Source organism: Manduca sexta, chromosome 27 (genome assembly GCF_014839805.1).
Source record: "Manduca sexta isolate Smith_Timp_Sample1 chromosome 27, JHU_Msex_v1.0, whole genome shotgun sequence".
Classification (NCBI taxonomy): Eukaryota; Metazoa; Arthropoda; class Insecta; order Lepidoptera; family Sphingidae; genus Manduca; species Manduca sexta.
The window spans coordinates 6,189,152-6,205,548 of NC_051141.1; the positions used below are offsets into that span (position 1 = coordinate 6,189,152).

General features: G+C 38.9%; 1 protein-coding gene across 4 annotated transcripts in view; it reads left to right on the forward strand.

Moving 5' to 3' along the window:
- The window catches only part of LOC115446086 (homeobox protein araucan), a 120,610-nt gene extending 107,846 nt beyond the window's left edge, over positions 1 to 12,764 (forward strand). For 3 of the 4 annotated variants that reach the window (XM_037443941.1, XM_030172640.2, XM_030172642.2), the window contains 4 exons: positions 748 to 1,064; positions 8,237 to 8,828; positions 8,961 to 9,023; positions 11,050 to 12,764. In XM_037443941.1, the coding sequence (XP_037299838.1) occupies positions 748 to 1,064; positions 8,237 to 8,828; positions 8,961 to 9,000 (949 nt within the window). In that variant the 3' untranslated portion in view covers positions 9,001 to 9,023; positions 11,050 to 12,764. The remainder of the gene's footprint in view (positions 1 to 747; positions 1,065 to 8,236; positions 8,829 to 8,960; positions 9,024 to 11,049) is intronic. The other variant, XM_030172641.2, reaches the window with a different exon arrangement.
- The last annotated feature ends 3,633 nt before the right edge of the window (positions 12,765 to 16,397 follow it).

Sequence of the window (16,397 nt, forward strand, 5' to 3'; positions counted from 1 at the left end):
AGAGGAAGAAAATAAAGTGATAAAAAATCAAATCTTTAGCAAATGTAAAATCTTACAACAGCACCCATACACCTAACATTCAAAATATAAAACACCTACAAACGCTAAACGTAGAATTTTGCTCGTCGACTAAGCAACTGGCATTTTTTACTATTTTCACGTGCGAAACCTATTTATTGGGCCCTTTAGACCGCGCCTTTGTCATGTCAACGAGAAAATCGAAATCAGGTACGAGCGGCGGCGTCACCGCTTCTCTGGGGGAGGTGGAATGTTTCGCCACAATTACGATCAGAATGCGGATGCAAATGGGACCGCGGGCCCTAAAAACTGTACCCAACGTCGCTCGGCACGACGATAACTTTATTTTTGCCGTCGTTACGAGAAATCTATTGCCTCAAATAAAACGCCTATCTGTTGCAAATTTAAAAGCCACTTTATTGCGCGCTGTAAACGTTCCGACGTATGTATGGACGACACGGAACACTAAAATATATTGGTTACTGTACATACACGTAATAATATACGCGATTTATCTTTTGTTATAGACATGAAAACCATCTTAAACACAATTTGTATAATTATGAAACATAAGTACCTATATCAATTTTGTTTTCCTTATGGGAAAAATGAGTTAAATATCACTCGGTAATAACAGTTCGATCGTTGCATACGCGAAAGTTGTGTCATTTAGCTTTGGTCGGAAGCGTTAATGTAGGCTGGTGTAAGTATATGCGTTATTGTCGACAGATACGGAGCGGGGTATGATCTAGCTGCGAGGAGGAAAAATGCGACGCGAGAATCCACCGCGACGCTGAAAGCGTGGCTCAACGAGCACAAGAAGAACCCGTACCCGACGAAGGGTGAGAAGATAATGCTGGCGATCATCACCAAGATGACGCTGACGCAGGTGTCGACGTGGTTCGCGAACGCGCGCCGCCGCCTCAAGAAGGAGAACAAGATGACGTGGGAGCCGAAGAACAAGACCGACGACGACGACGACACGATGCTCTCCGACGACGACAAGGACAAGGACGAGCACGACGACAAAATTAAAACCCACAAAGGTTGGTTGAGTTCATGTTCACGCAACATCCCGTAGTCAACCTCGATCGCGTCACGCGCAATCGTTTACCAGTTAAATGCCAGCGTTGACTGCCGGTTGTTGTTCACGTACTGTAACATAGCCTACTGTATGAGTGTACCAGAGTGTCCACTGTCCACCTCTGCTGTGCGAATGAGGCTATAAACTATCCAATTATCGGTGTTCATTGTGTGCAACTGCGAACGACGATAATTTAATGTTGTTTCTCTTGTTCTGTTTAATTGTGAATAGTGCGTGTGCTGCGTGTATGTATTGCGTCCGCGTTGTAAACCGTTTAAAATAGGTTTAATTTTGTCGGTGTATAAATCGTCGAGTGAATTGGCATAACGTGGCTGCGGGTCGAAGGGTGTGCGACATCGCGAGGAGGTGAGGGTGTGTGCGCTCGCAGTGACGGTGCGCGGGTGGACGGGCGTGCGGCGCGGGGCAGGGCGCGGCGAGGCGGCGGGCCGGGACGGGGACGAAGGAGGGGGCGCGCTAGAGGGTCTCAGGCGTGTAACTGTGCGTAACCGCTTCTCGCTCCCGGATTTCCTATTCGTAGTAAAGTGGGCGGCGCCCGGGCCCAAATTTCATATAACGCGTTTTCCGTTCGTCGGTACAACGGGGCGACGTTCGGAGGTCGCGTTCGGCTTGTCTGACGATCTGCCCTACTTCATGTTCTTGCCAAAGGATTTGTCGAGTTCGTGGATCGTTTCTTTTATGAGGATATTCCGTCGCAACGTAAGTAAGTACGGTTTTGGGGATTTATAATGTGTTCCAATTGAACGTGGAACCTTTTTCCGATACGGTATTTGTTGTCCGTTTCTCGAGACGCTTTTAAGGTACTTACTTCATTGTGTTTGTTAAGCAAGTGATCGTATTTACATGTGAATTAATGTAATTCTCTGTCAGCAGTAATAAAATCCAGATGGTATGAGGCGCGGAACGTGAGAGCGTGCGCCGAGGGCGGCCTTTAGTCTCGCTTGTCAACCACATAAATTATAAGTGAGCATTGTTACAATAAAGATGACGCCGAGTACGAGTGTTTTCATTGCGAACTTCACGCCGCTAATGGAGGCAGGAGGGAGGGCGTCACGGCCGGCGCCCGGCATACGTTCTGGTAATGAAGACCACTATTGTTGGGACAGAAGTGTACTTAATTCGCGGTTCGAATGCCGTCGCGCACGCTGAGTGGTGCGAACTGTGAGCACTGAGCACTACGCAGGGGCATAAAATGTCGTTAATAAACGCACTGTTGAGATGTGTATGGGAACCGATGTTGACAGGATGACGGCCGCGGATATCTCGCTGATGGAACCGACCGACGCATTTCACATTTATTTTCCTGCTTTTCACCATTTATTCCCGATGATACAATTTATCTTGCAATTATCTAGTTAAAACATTGTTTATGTGTTAATCCGGGTCGTTTACTCTACATATATCTTATCCAAATTCTTGTGTAAACTGTTTTATTTCTAGCGTCACGTCGTGCAATTATTTTCTTTAGAAGCTGAATTAATTGGGTGTTGACATTTAATAGGACAAAGAAATTATGCTGCGTTACGCCACATATTTACGTAAAAAACATCAAAATCTCAAGATTTTACGCTATCTAAAATAAAATTCAAACTCATACTATAATATTATAAATATTCTAAATTACTACCAAACATAACAAACAAGACTTATGGATTCATAACAATAATAAACAGGAACATAATTTAAATTAAAAGCCTATTCTAGTATGAACATCTGGGCTTAAGTCCGCGGCATAAAAGAATCGCGGGAAGATATTGCACGGGCGTTGTTACGGCACGCGCCTACGGCTTTGTCACGGAGAGGTTAGGGTTGCTACACTAAAGAAATTCGTCATGCGTCCAATTATTAAAATATTGTTCAATTTTAATGGCCTTGTTGTTGCGTTAGTCATTTAGAAACTGGGTCTGAAGTATTATTTTGTTTTTCTTATTGTCGTTAATTTTGAATACAATATTTATTTTAAATACAGATGAATTATTATTAGAGTAACAGTCGTGTTCAATACACGATCCCGATATTTCTTTTCCATCCCATCTTGAGCATAAACATGTAAAAACAAACTTGATTCTGATTGGTAAATTTTTTCTATAGATCGAAAAAAGCGTTTGAAATCGTTTATTGAAAACGACGGCAAATATAAATAACGATCAAATATTTAAAAAATATATACATATTTTGTATATTAAATTATGTTTTAAGTTTCTTGTTTTAAATTACGCATAAGACATACTCTGTACATACAACTCTAATTGGTAAATATTATATTTTTCAACTCTAAAATAGGTTTTTATAAATTTACATTTAAATGTATAAAGGTCACTGACAGAGTCCGTAAAGATTAAAAAACAAAGGAAATGTTATGATTTCAATTCAATTAAAATCTTCTAAATTCAAATACATGCAAATAACTTGTGATTTAGGTAATATTGAAATATTTTTGTCGAACCAAAAACTTTGTACTTTGAATCTCAAGTATCTCTATAATAATATCTAGAGACATAAACTAGTGTAATTCCAAAAAGACTCAGAATGCACTAAATTATACTCATTGAATTCGTTTCGAAGAAGTTATACTTCACATGCATCAGATTTAATTTATAGTGAGTAATTTTTAGCTTGCTTTAAACGTCTCTATAAAAATCAGTGAAGGTTCAATTATTTTACCTTATAGGAAATTGATTAATATTAAGCTAATCATTATTTAATTTTAAGAAAAAGCAACTAACTGGGCTCTGTCTCGAGCCAATGTTTACTATGAGAATATTTTGAATTTGCATTATTATAATATTTTCTTTTGAATTAATAATGTAATAGTTAATCTTATCTGGGATTAGATATTCAATAAAAAAAACCTTTAGTCGTATTATTTTAGTTTACCAGAATTTCATTTAATAAAATGTTAATTTACAAAGAAGTAATATACTAACCTAACCTAACCTTAAAACTTGTGATTGCGGTCAATTGCATATAAAATAAGTGTATGTTTATAATAACTATTGTAACTATCCTGAGGTGGTGGTACGTGTGAGTGGACACTAACAAACAGCATCTCTACATAAATAAGAGACTGAAATCCGATGTAGAGATTAAATAGGTTGTCATTTTTTTCTTTTTCGTTATCTTTCAATGCCAAAATTATTTTAAGTTATTTGAACACGTTGATGAAATAAATTCTTTAAATTCATGATTTTATCTACTCCGCCATTCTATACAGTTAAAGAGTTAACTTAGTTAAGTTCACTTAGTTTTTTTTTTACGTAATATTTTTTAACGCAATATTATTTTTTCAATTATGAGCAGATGAGTTGCTTATGGTGTGGTATAAGACACGTCTGTCCAAACAAAACAAACTAACGTGCTTATACTTCATGATAGTAATTAAACAAATGTTGGACAACACAACAGTGCATTTAGACTTGTTGAACAATGTTTGGATATAAACAGCATCACTTAGTATTTTTTTTAAACGAGCATGCCAAAGTGACCCTTCTGCTCCTGATGGTAAGTGGAGTGGGGTCCGATAGAATGCCAATTAACGAGAGATGATTACCCCTAAGCAGTCGACACAATTATGCCGGCTTGTTGAAACAGGATATACACAAGCTGATTCCGGAATTCAATACACTTACGTGGGCCACCATGGCGGGTTTTAACGTCTTGTGTACGCTGGTCGGTGGTTGCCATTCTGGCGGATATAAAATATGTCCTACCACCATCAAATAAATACTGTATAAAATTTGGTCCTCATAATTTAGACTACGACTAAAGTTAATACTGTTACTTATTACCACGTCAATTTTGTAATAAAATATTTCTATATCAGAATTAAATGACAGTCGTTACTAAATCACACAAGCTCATAGAGATTTAAAGGATCCTGCAATCGAGGTATGTTATTTTTATTATTCTCTGAAGTTTTCCTAAATCCTACCGGTAATACTTTTTGACTTATGCGTAAATAAATTGATTTGTACATAATCTTACAAATGACAACAAGGTTTAAGTTGGCCTTTACATTTTGCATGGACAAAAATGTCATGACTGTCAAATTATTTATCGAATAATAGTATTGTTTTGTAGCACAGCGGACCAAGATCAAACTGTGTGAGGGGCCATTCATATAATTTATATGACGTAAATAATATTATTCCTGTTTCTGTGACGTTGACTGAAAATTCCTCGTAATTCCTAATACCCTCCTTATTTTTTTAATTAATTACAAATTTTTTGACTTATGCGTAAATAAATTGATTTGTACATAATCTCACAAATGACAACAAGGTTTAAGTTGGCCTTTACATTTTGCATGGACAAAAATGTCATGACTGTCAAATTATTTATCGAATAATAGTATTGTTTTGTAGCACAGCGGACCAAGATCAAACTGTGTGAGGGGCCATTCATATAATTTATATGACGTAAATAATATTATTCCTGTTTCTGTGACGTTGACTGAAAATTCCTCGTAATTCCTAATACCCTCCTTATTTTTTTAGAAGGCTGTAGGTTTTTTTATAGACATTAATATGTATCTAAAATGAAATGTGTGTTTTCCAAATATATTATGTTTTGATATGATTCCGTCTTTTCGAAGACTACAGCCGTCAGTCATGAGAGAGGACGTAAAAATGAAAAAATTTATAGCAAAAAAAATCGTAAAGCAGTTTTATGTCAGTGTCAAAGATTTGCGTAAACATAAGAAATCATTATACTACCTGTATAAAGTATATACATATTAAATTCCTTAGTGCATTTAAATCCATTGTATCCCACGCTTTCCTCGCCATTTATCTAATTTCCGAACAATTCCAACAGCAACGCCTACCCATAAACACGCCAAAACAAAACCGCACCGCGTCTAAACTAACAAACCATAACATTTCTCGCGCATAATTCTTTTGCCAAAACTTCAATGTTAGCGGCAGACAATATATCATTTCAAGTCACGCCAGCAAAGTCAATATAAAAGCATTCGCACGCGATCGGCCGGCGCTCAGCGACGCGCGGCTTCACCAAACAAACATCCCAAACTATACCGCGTTAAGCCACTCATGAATAAAAGCTTCATTTCTGGACCCCCACAATAAATGTTAATTTTGTCGCAAGCACACGCATCGCAAACATAATATTAATCCGGTGCGCGTTAATGGAAAACGAGTAGAAGTAATACAAATAACTGAGTTGGGGCGGACAAGAGTGCCGCAATAAATTTACAGCTTTAAACTACAGACGCAAGACCTCTTCTACAGAGGGTGCCATGTCATCATTTCTTCTTCTCACAACGGGTTTCCACTTTTATTGACCTAATAATATTACATACTCATTGATAAACATTATAATACTCGAGTAGGCAGCCACAAAAAGAATAAAAAGGCGGGGCTAAAAATCCAAGTTCCTAAACACCGCTACGGGCGCTTCATGTCCATCTGACAGTTAAAGTGAAAGATCGAATAAAACTAAAGGAAAGGATTACCCAAAACACGGGGTAAATTACTTAAAGTGGAAACACTGCGGGGAGACTAGGGTTTTAAAGTGCCCTGAGCAGCCGAGACGCATTTTTATTATGTTTCACTTTGCCCCAGGCTTTGCCGAGCGAAGTACCGTGGAGGGAAAACACTCTTTGTATCAAGTGTGAATCGTGTTGCGATTTCCACGGTGAGTTCCCTATTGTATGAACTCCGTTGGTACATGAGTATGTACTTTGCACTTAAATGGATCCATAACTAGCGTGCTGCCGTACGGATGGGGTCACAATCCCATTCCGTTTTGAGTAATTTAGTATAGTTCGACTGTTTAAAATACATCTAATATCTTTATGTAAAAAAACACGATGTTTTACTTTTGAGAACCTATACATATATAAATCATTCCAATATATACTTACAAGATACAGAACATTTTATCCGAAACAGCGCACGTATAACAATATATCGAAACTGTGACTTAATTACGTAAAAACACAAAATCAACATAGTTACAACCGCCCCTTAACTCGTGTACAAATTAACGCAACAGGCACATTAAACATATTGCCAAAATAAAATATTACGAAATCGTCCATTCTCGTGCTATCTCACGCCGTTGTGGGTCTTTATTAGATTAATACAATGAAAATTAAAACAATTTGCCGGATAAATATCTTCGCGCGGAGTATCGGTGGCATCCCTATTTATCCTTAGCGAAGGGCAACGCGGATAACCCCTCTTAAAAGCTAGGAGCAGTCAGCATTAAATGGAATAAGAGAATGAAGTCGAGCGGTCGCGTCCGCCCCCGCCTGCCCGCGCCTCGGCCCCGCACGCTCGCGGCTCTCTGAATTTCATTAGAGGCCTCGGCGCCGCCCCGCACCCGCCAAAAGCCACTTTACAACGGAAAATGGCATTATGATAATTCTTAGCGCCTTATAAAATTCGCTGAATAAACATTTTTGTGTAATTGTACAATAACGTAAAATTTTTGAAGGAAAACTGTGGTGAGATTAATTTCAATACAGTTTAAAATAAAAATTCGATGGGGTCGGGGAATATAGAATTAAAATATTCATTTTAACGGTTTCTTTACAGTGGGTTACGTATCAGAAAGTTTTATTGGGAATATAGTGAGGAGTGTAAAGCGAGCTTGACCATTAATTGTGGCCGGCGTGGCGAGCGGCGCGCGATGCTCATTTCGCGGGGTAGAGTGCGGTGGCGCGGTGCCGCGGGGTGCGATACGAAATGCGAAATAAATGCTCGGCTTAAATACGGAAGGGATCGACGAGCTACGCGCCCGCGGCAGGGGAGTCGCGCCCCAAAGTGGTATTTTCACTTCGCTAATCGGATAACCACTTAACGAATGGGTCACTGCACGCCAAACGTATTTTCACACGACTTTCCCGAAGGGTGCGCGGAGATTCTCCGTCTTACGAGCTAAAACTTACGTCTCGCTTGTAACGGTCACGTCAACAATTCAATCCGTGTTATATTGATTTTTTCGGAACACATTATAAGCCCTCTTTATAGCCGTCCCGTTATTGACATCGCTGCGGCTATTGCGACTAATCTCATTGCAATGACGTGCGCTCACGCGTTTATTGCTTGCTCGGACGTAAAATATGATCGATGAATACGATTATCTTTACAGATGAGGAGCGGAAGGGCGACGAGCTGTTGCAGGGGATGCATCATCAGCTTTTGGGCTACGGAATAAAAGAAGAATCGAAAAGGGGTGCATCCGACTGCGGTGTCCCGATACCGGCCTCGAAGCCTAAGATTTGGTCACTGGCGGACACGGCAGCATGTAAGACGCCACCGCCGGCCGCGCAGCCCTGGCCGCAGCACTCATACGGCCCCCCTGAACGAACGGCGCCTGCCGACGGGGGTTCCAACGGGTTCGCGTTGCCCGCCACGGCAGCCGCGAGCCCGGCCAGCGGCTCGTACGGCCGCTACGGTGGCTTCCCCGGCGGGCAGTATGGCGGTCAGCACCCGTGCGTACACCCGGCCGCTTTCCCTGACGTGCAGACGGACACGCCACCACAGACACCACCGAACATGAAGGTGCCGAGCGTGGCCAACCCGCTTGGCAGCGGCGGCGGTTCAGGCTACTGCTTCCCCCGGCACCAGCAATCGCCGCAACGCGACCCCTACCACAACGCCCACCACGCCGCCAACAACCACCAGCCCAACCAACCTCATCACAACGAAGGGTCTGCTGCCTTCAAGCCCTTCTATAAAAGGTGATTATGTTTTTCATATTGGTTTAGATTCGACAAACGTAAGGCCTGCGAGGCCGTAGAACTATAGAGACGGGTAAGTCGATAGAGATGTTGCGTACGCCACGTGAATAGAGTGAATGTTTCCTATTCCAGTTCCATACAACACCCCAACGGTTTCGTGTCTGCCGTGTGAAAGCGTTCCGCGCAACACTAGCGGTGAGTTACTGATTGATTCACATTGACCGCTTGAATACGAACGCGATGTAACGCACACATGTAAATGAGGGACGCGCTCGTAAATGGATGATCGTAGTAAAGATATCGAGAAAGCCATAAACATGGTTGCGGTTTGGTAGCGGAGGTTCGCGCCGGGGTGTCACGTCGGTAATTGAAAACAATGGAGCTGAGTCGAAGCGGAAGGGCGACGCGTCGCGCGACTCGAGGGCGGCGAGATTGCAATCTTGCGTCATTTGTCATTGTCAAGCGACGCGTTCCATACGCCTACGTACACAAACCGCTGACCTGCCCAAATTAGCTTTCCACGAGTGGGATATCTTCTAGCTCTACGTTGGGCATTATAATAAAGTCTATAAATCTGGGAGTCTAAACTTCGTTATTTTATAAATAAAAGTAATCTTAACACGACACATTTCTATCGCATTATTTTCTATTTAAATAGAATAACATGCGATCGTGTAACCTTGACTGATCAAATTGTTTATTTAATAGGTCTATTATTTATCATACACTATTAGATTAACAAAATGTCTATGAAGTAATAATAAGAAAAACTATGTGTAAGTACAAGATAATTGTAAAATAGACACAATATTCCCTAACTGTACTCACTATGGATACATAAAGTTATGCATCATTAAACTTTAACTCAAGGACATAACCAAACGTTATGTGAACATGAGATATGTCAGTAAAAAAACGCAAACTTGATTTCTGCATGGTATTGATAGAGAAATATGGATAGGAATTCGCTATATCCGTAGAGTCTCACGTTTCTAAGAGTCATCAAAGATATTCTAAGAAGAAGCGGTGGCACGTTGGTCTCATTACAATAAATCGTATCGGCGACGCCGCCGCACAGGACGGCATCGCCAAGAATTTTGTTTTAGCCAAACGCTCACAAATTCACTTCTATAACCTTTTGTATTATTTTTGTTTTCACGCCTTTTTGTCCCTCGAATTTCTTGACGCGAAAATAACTCCTTATCGCGGCATTCCTTTAATGTGGCCCAAAAAGAATGGATTTAAATCGTTAGTTTTTGTTTGGGACTTAAATAACGTGGCTGGATCGTTTTAGCTTATTATTTTGCTAAATGATATCGCTACCAATATCGGCAAGCGGTCCCATTAAATCCTTGGAGAATGTGTTATCAGATTCATAAAGCTGACGTTATTCCTTATTTTATGCGCTGTGTATAATCAGGAAGTGTCGTGGTCGCGAAGGGCCATCGCGTGGCGTCGCCCGTAAGTCATAACACACGACCGGCATCCAATGACCCGGACTAATTTAAATAATACAAAACTGGAATTGTTCCAAAGACAAAAAACGTTAATAGAAGTGGGTACAATGAGTATTGTTTGTGGGCCGCAGGCAGGTCGGCGCACGGCAGCCGGGCGGTCCTGCGCAGGAGCGATAACGCGGCGCACCACGAGCGTGCGTGGGCGCGGAATCTCAATGGGTCCTCTTCATTCACAACTCTACCTCCACATTAAAAGCAGCTTTACTTTTTTCAACGCCCTAATCTTTCCTCTTATCTGTCGATCCTGCGTCGGGGTCCTTCTTGGTTCATTCAGTCGCGGGTCGGCCGGACAACTCGTTTGACTTCTTTTTTCATTGACGCCGTACAAGCTTTAGGTGACCGCGGCCGAGGTCGAATTTTTATTTCTTTCACATTTCGGTTTTCCGGTCCGTCCGATTCGTTAATAAATTCTCAGATAATGAGACTGAACGTTTCGTCACCTCATCTCGATTGGTTTAGATTTTTTCGTTTTTCGGTTTATATGTGTGAACACGGCGCGGGCGGCGGGTTCGCACCGGCCGCGACGGTGCCGCGATAGAATCGGAACAGCTATCGCGATGAACCTTCTTTTTTGTTAATTTAAATACCGCTATTCTTTTTTAAGGGATATTTTTATTGTCTTTAACAAAAGGATTCGACACAGGTGCCACGCGGGCCGCATTAAAACTTGACATGATTCTAACCGTGTGTACTGTTTGTTGCAGGTAAAGTAAGTGAGAGCTGGGTCGCCGCAAGCTCGTCTGCCGCACGAGACTTTAGAGACTGTCGTTAACACAGTGACACAGTGGTTCAGTTCTTATGATCATTTATTCTTATGATCGACAACGCATTGTAGCATAGGACTCTGCTGAATACACAATTAAGTCGTTAGACTCTTGTAAAAAATATTCATTTGGTACATATGTACGTTTATTTGTATATCGCATAGTGTAATTTCTAAATTGCTAAACTATAGTGCACAGTTTATTATGATGTATAAAGAGATTGTTTAAGTTCTTGGATATTGTTAAATGCGACTGCGCGGAATGTTCGCCATCGATCGTCGACTATCCAATTATTGTCAAATGAAATATTGTACGAAATCAACGTTGCTCAGTATTTTGATAGATTTAAGAATATTATGGAGTATAATCCAAATTATTTATAGACACGAAAAGCGCAATTATGTATGAAATATTTTGACCACGATTGGTTATAGTATAGTTAAATATGAGTTTAGTTGGATTCATGGATTTCAATGCCCGCGGTACGTCGCGGGATCTTATTTAATGATATGTTGTTTATTTAGTTCTTCCACAAATGTTTAATTTGATTTCTTCGGAGCAATAAGTTATTCGTTAGTTCAGGTGCCAGAGTTAACTTTGTTTAGACTCTAAGTGATTTGTACAATGTACATTGGTTGCGAGTTGCGTATAATACGGAAGTGACTTCGGTTCATCCGTACACGGTCCGTACAACACAATATAATATTTAATTTTGTTAATATCTATAGTGTAATCAAATAACGTCGATTCGATTAATGTTGTTGTCCTTGTATATATAAAAGATGTTTTGTAGATTTTCTATTTTTAGTTTGTCATCAAGTGTACAAAGTAATTAAAACTGTTGCACCGAATTCGATGTTATTTACGGACACTTCGGAGTGTACTTTATAAATATTGTTTAAAAGTATTATTAGAATACATTGTACATAAATATATTTCTGATTATCATTATTTTTAAATCGGTCGCAGTCACTTTCGATGATCGCATCCAGTTTTAAATGCTTCATAAAATATTTATCTAATTTTAGTCACTTGGGTATATTGTAAGGAATATTAAAAATAATGACAATTTGTAAAGAACACTAAAATTTTAAGAAATCGACATATTGTACTGACGATATCTATTTGTATAAATAGCGTGTGAAGTTACTGAAATGATTTTATACTGATACTGGCAGTAAGTATTAGTAGATACACGTAAAACTCAATCTCTATTTGACTAAAATGCAATCGAAATATAATTAAGTTATATGAATAACAACCTGTCCCTATCATGAGTAAGCATTCTAATCCGTTGCACGTTTTATAGTAGTTGTTTTTTTTATTTTACATTCATACCTCTGTAAATTTAATACTGTCAATTTGTACTTAGTGTCTACTATGTATACTTATACTTACTGTCAAACCCGGCTTGCTGTTAAGAAGGCTCAACGATCGAAATGCATCGACTATTTTATTTTCTGTATTGACGTAAAAATAGGTCACAAATACATAGGCTTGGAGGCTCACTGTATCGGAAATACATAAAAACAATGTGACCAAATCGAATACATTCGCTTAATATTAAATGTTCTATATAGATATTTATAGAATATATGCCTATAAAATATTATTATTATGATTAAAATTATGTAACGATTGTAATTAAATCTTTATTTCAACTGTTCAAGTTTTATTTTGCAATACCCTTTGCGTTTAAGAGAATGGAATCATGAATTTATGTGTTTGGGGGTAATAGATATTTTACCATGCAATAGAATGAGACAAAGGTTATACGGACCTGGATAGAATGACAATAAATAAAAACTATATATTAATCGATAGTCTAGTACAAACTTGTACCAAAGAACGTAATCACAAAAGCTATATATACTATGTTAATTTCATGTTTGAAAATTTTATAAACAAACGAATAATGAATTAATCCAAACCACTAATACAAAAACAGACGATTAAAATTATTTCGCTCACAAAAAAACGTAAAACCGGTAAGAAATGAGAAATTAAGTAAAGTCGAGATTAACCGAGTCGTTGGAACGCAAACAAAATAGGAAAAAAGGAGGTATAATGGAGCGGTAAAAGTCGACGCACCGCGACTACCCAGTCTCCCCTTCTGGCAACTCTTAAACAATACTTAAAGGCTAATAAAAGTACCTCTTGTTTCAACTTTTAAGAGGTATTGAGAATTATAGGGTTGCTATATTAGGCTTTAAAAACGATTCGTTTAAATTTGATGTGGCTAGTGTAAAGGTAAACTCCGAACCTCGTGAAAATTAATATTTTTATGTCTAAATAGATAAGATCTAATTTCTTTCACATATTATAAGAAGATTAATGGAAATTGGTGTATGGATCTGTGTTGACATCGCCGCCCCTGTACTTATCGCCACCCTTCGTCGACAGCCGCCGACTTACTTAGAACCCATCTATTATTAAGAACAAGGGACATTCTTAATTAATCATCAATTATAATAATTAAATAACATTATTTACTACTTATAACTGATGGGAATTAAAGTGATTTTAACGTTACGAATTATAAATATTGTTGCTTTGTAGGCAAATAAAAACACAATATCCCACAAATGAGTGTCGTTTATCAAAGATACTACAATTTATAAAGTAGGACAATCGATTTAATAAAATGAATAATTGTAATGCTTTACTATAAAATATGTAGCATAAAAAATGTGCATAGGAAACGAGAGTACTCGAAGGAATGATATGAATTCTATGGTAGAGAACATAGTGTTACGAGAGTAAAATCACAGCTTTAATCAAATAGTACAGTAATGAAATATAGACTACAAATACAATTATTTATATGAAAACCCGAATATTAAATACTCAAATAATTAATAATTAAGATAAATTATATACCTACTCAAGTAAGCATATTCGGCAAATCACAAGCTGGACTATACAAATAGATACAAACGCATATCCAATGAACATTAAACGTAAAATATTTATAGACATTTGAAACGCAATTGGAATAGGCATTCTGTCTGCAATATCCGATACATATAGATCATAAAATGTGCTCATTTAGCGACAAACAAAACATAACGATTGCTTTACTTAATCAAATCCGTTACTATGGCAATTGGATCTGCAATAAAACCGCCAGTACTCATAAAACGGCCGTAAACATTGACAACACAAATAGAGACTAATAATCTACGGGACCAATCAGAACACGACCCAACGTATATTTTATAAACCCACCTTTATAGTCAACGGAGAGCGTTGCACGAGATTGCCGCAATAAAATTGTTTACTGGACTCCAATTTTAATTAATTATCATTTTCATTTCCAATTATATACGCATGTTGTCTACAAATATTTGTTGCGTATTATCCGACAAATAATTGAGTGGGCGATACGAATGCTTTTTTGGGATTTTATCGTATTTTGTCGTTTTTCTTTGTCTCCTCGGGTATGTGCGGGCATGAATCCTGTAAGGTGACTTATATCAGATTTTTGAGTAAATTATTTGAATGATGAACAAATGTTTTTTCTCGTTATTATTATAGCAAATTTCAGTTTATTATATACACAAATTTCGTAGAACCTACGGTAGCTGGAAGATAAAAAATATTTCTAAGTTGTTTGGTAAACACAAGGTGATAAAATTTTCACACTTTAGTGTCACAGTCACCATAACTGTTTAACGATATCACCTCGACATTCAGGAAGTTGGCTTCTTGTTGTTCAAAACGATTTCAACTCATCGCGATAGATGGCATACCTGGGCAGTTTCACCGCGATTCGCATTTCTAATTTATAGCTTTCCTATATAAAATACCACTTCAGCAATATTCAAAAGGTTAAAACAATACGAAGTTCGACTGGTCACCGCTTTCTCCTTAAAAACCGGTTTTTTACCGTGAACTTTACCACTGACACGCACCGCTGACCGTTGACGCTACAAATAGGTACCCGTCCTTGACATGTTCTTAATGAAATAGCCTTCAAAACCTGATTTATCATCAGTATAAATGCACAATGAAAATTTATGAGCACTGTAATGTACTTGTTTAACTACTCAACTCTGTATTAAATGTTATTGCCGCTATTGACCACCTAGAAATTGTGCGGGCAGTTGCAAGCTGCTAAAGCTGCCTCTATCGCCAAACGATTCCCGACGTGTACGTTTACGTTTGTAACACGTATAAATATTTGAATGTCGTCTTGGGCTAACCGCAGGCGAGGGACTCGTCCAGTTTGCGGTCCGCGCGCGGTCGGAACTCGACGTCGGTGGTGCGCCGCCAACCGCGCACAGTGCGGCCCGCTCTCAGTAATTCAAATAAATATTTAGATTTTCAACGTCGTTTACTGCCTCGTGAATGTTATTCCGCTATTGTTCGCCGAGAATGGCTCTTATTGCGAATGCGGCTCGAGCGCTAGTCTTTTTTTAAGCTTGTAAAATTTATTGGATATAGATAGGTACATGCCAAATTGAATTGAACAGTAATCGAGGATGAAATAAATTTGAAATCATCGCAATAACATTACTGCAGTACGTGTACCGATGTCCGCAAATGTGATAATGATCGCTAAGTACAGGTGGGACACGACTCACCTGCCCTCGACGCGAGGCGAGGTGCGAGCTGTCCAACTAATCACTTCAGATTTCCGCGAGGTGGCACAAATTTATTCATAACCTCACATTTATCACCGCGGGCGTCGGCGAATAGTTTTTCGCACGTATAAGAAAATTGCCGATCCCAAATTCTATCACGTCGGCCGGGGAGGGCGTGAGCCGTTAGAATTTCGTGCACCTTGCCGAAACCAATAAATCAAACTATTGCGTAATATTGGCTCTGTATGCATGGAGATCTCTGCGGACCTTTAGTTTTATTTATTGAGGCACTAAACAGATTTTTATGAAGGATTTATGAGGCACGGGGTGGATTAGATCGTTTGGAGATTTTATCTTGATTCAGCCCGTTCGAAAATTTGTTAAAACGGTGCCGGACAGTGGTTCGTCTTGCAATGAATTTTTATTTGGCCCACAGTATCTGTTGTTTTGCTAATGTTACGAGCATTGTGATTGTTCATGATTTCGACCACCTGCGTCGTTATCAATCAACAATGCGTTTGACATATTTTATCTAGCATACTAAACGGCACCACAATTACAAAACATAAAGTATGCACCACAATATATTACGGATGTTTATGGCGCGATATGTAGTTAATTATTTATTGTGACATAATGTGTTAGACGTCATGTTATTAAGTGAAATGGCCATCAATAAATCTCTATGACTTCGATAAATAG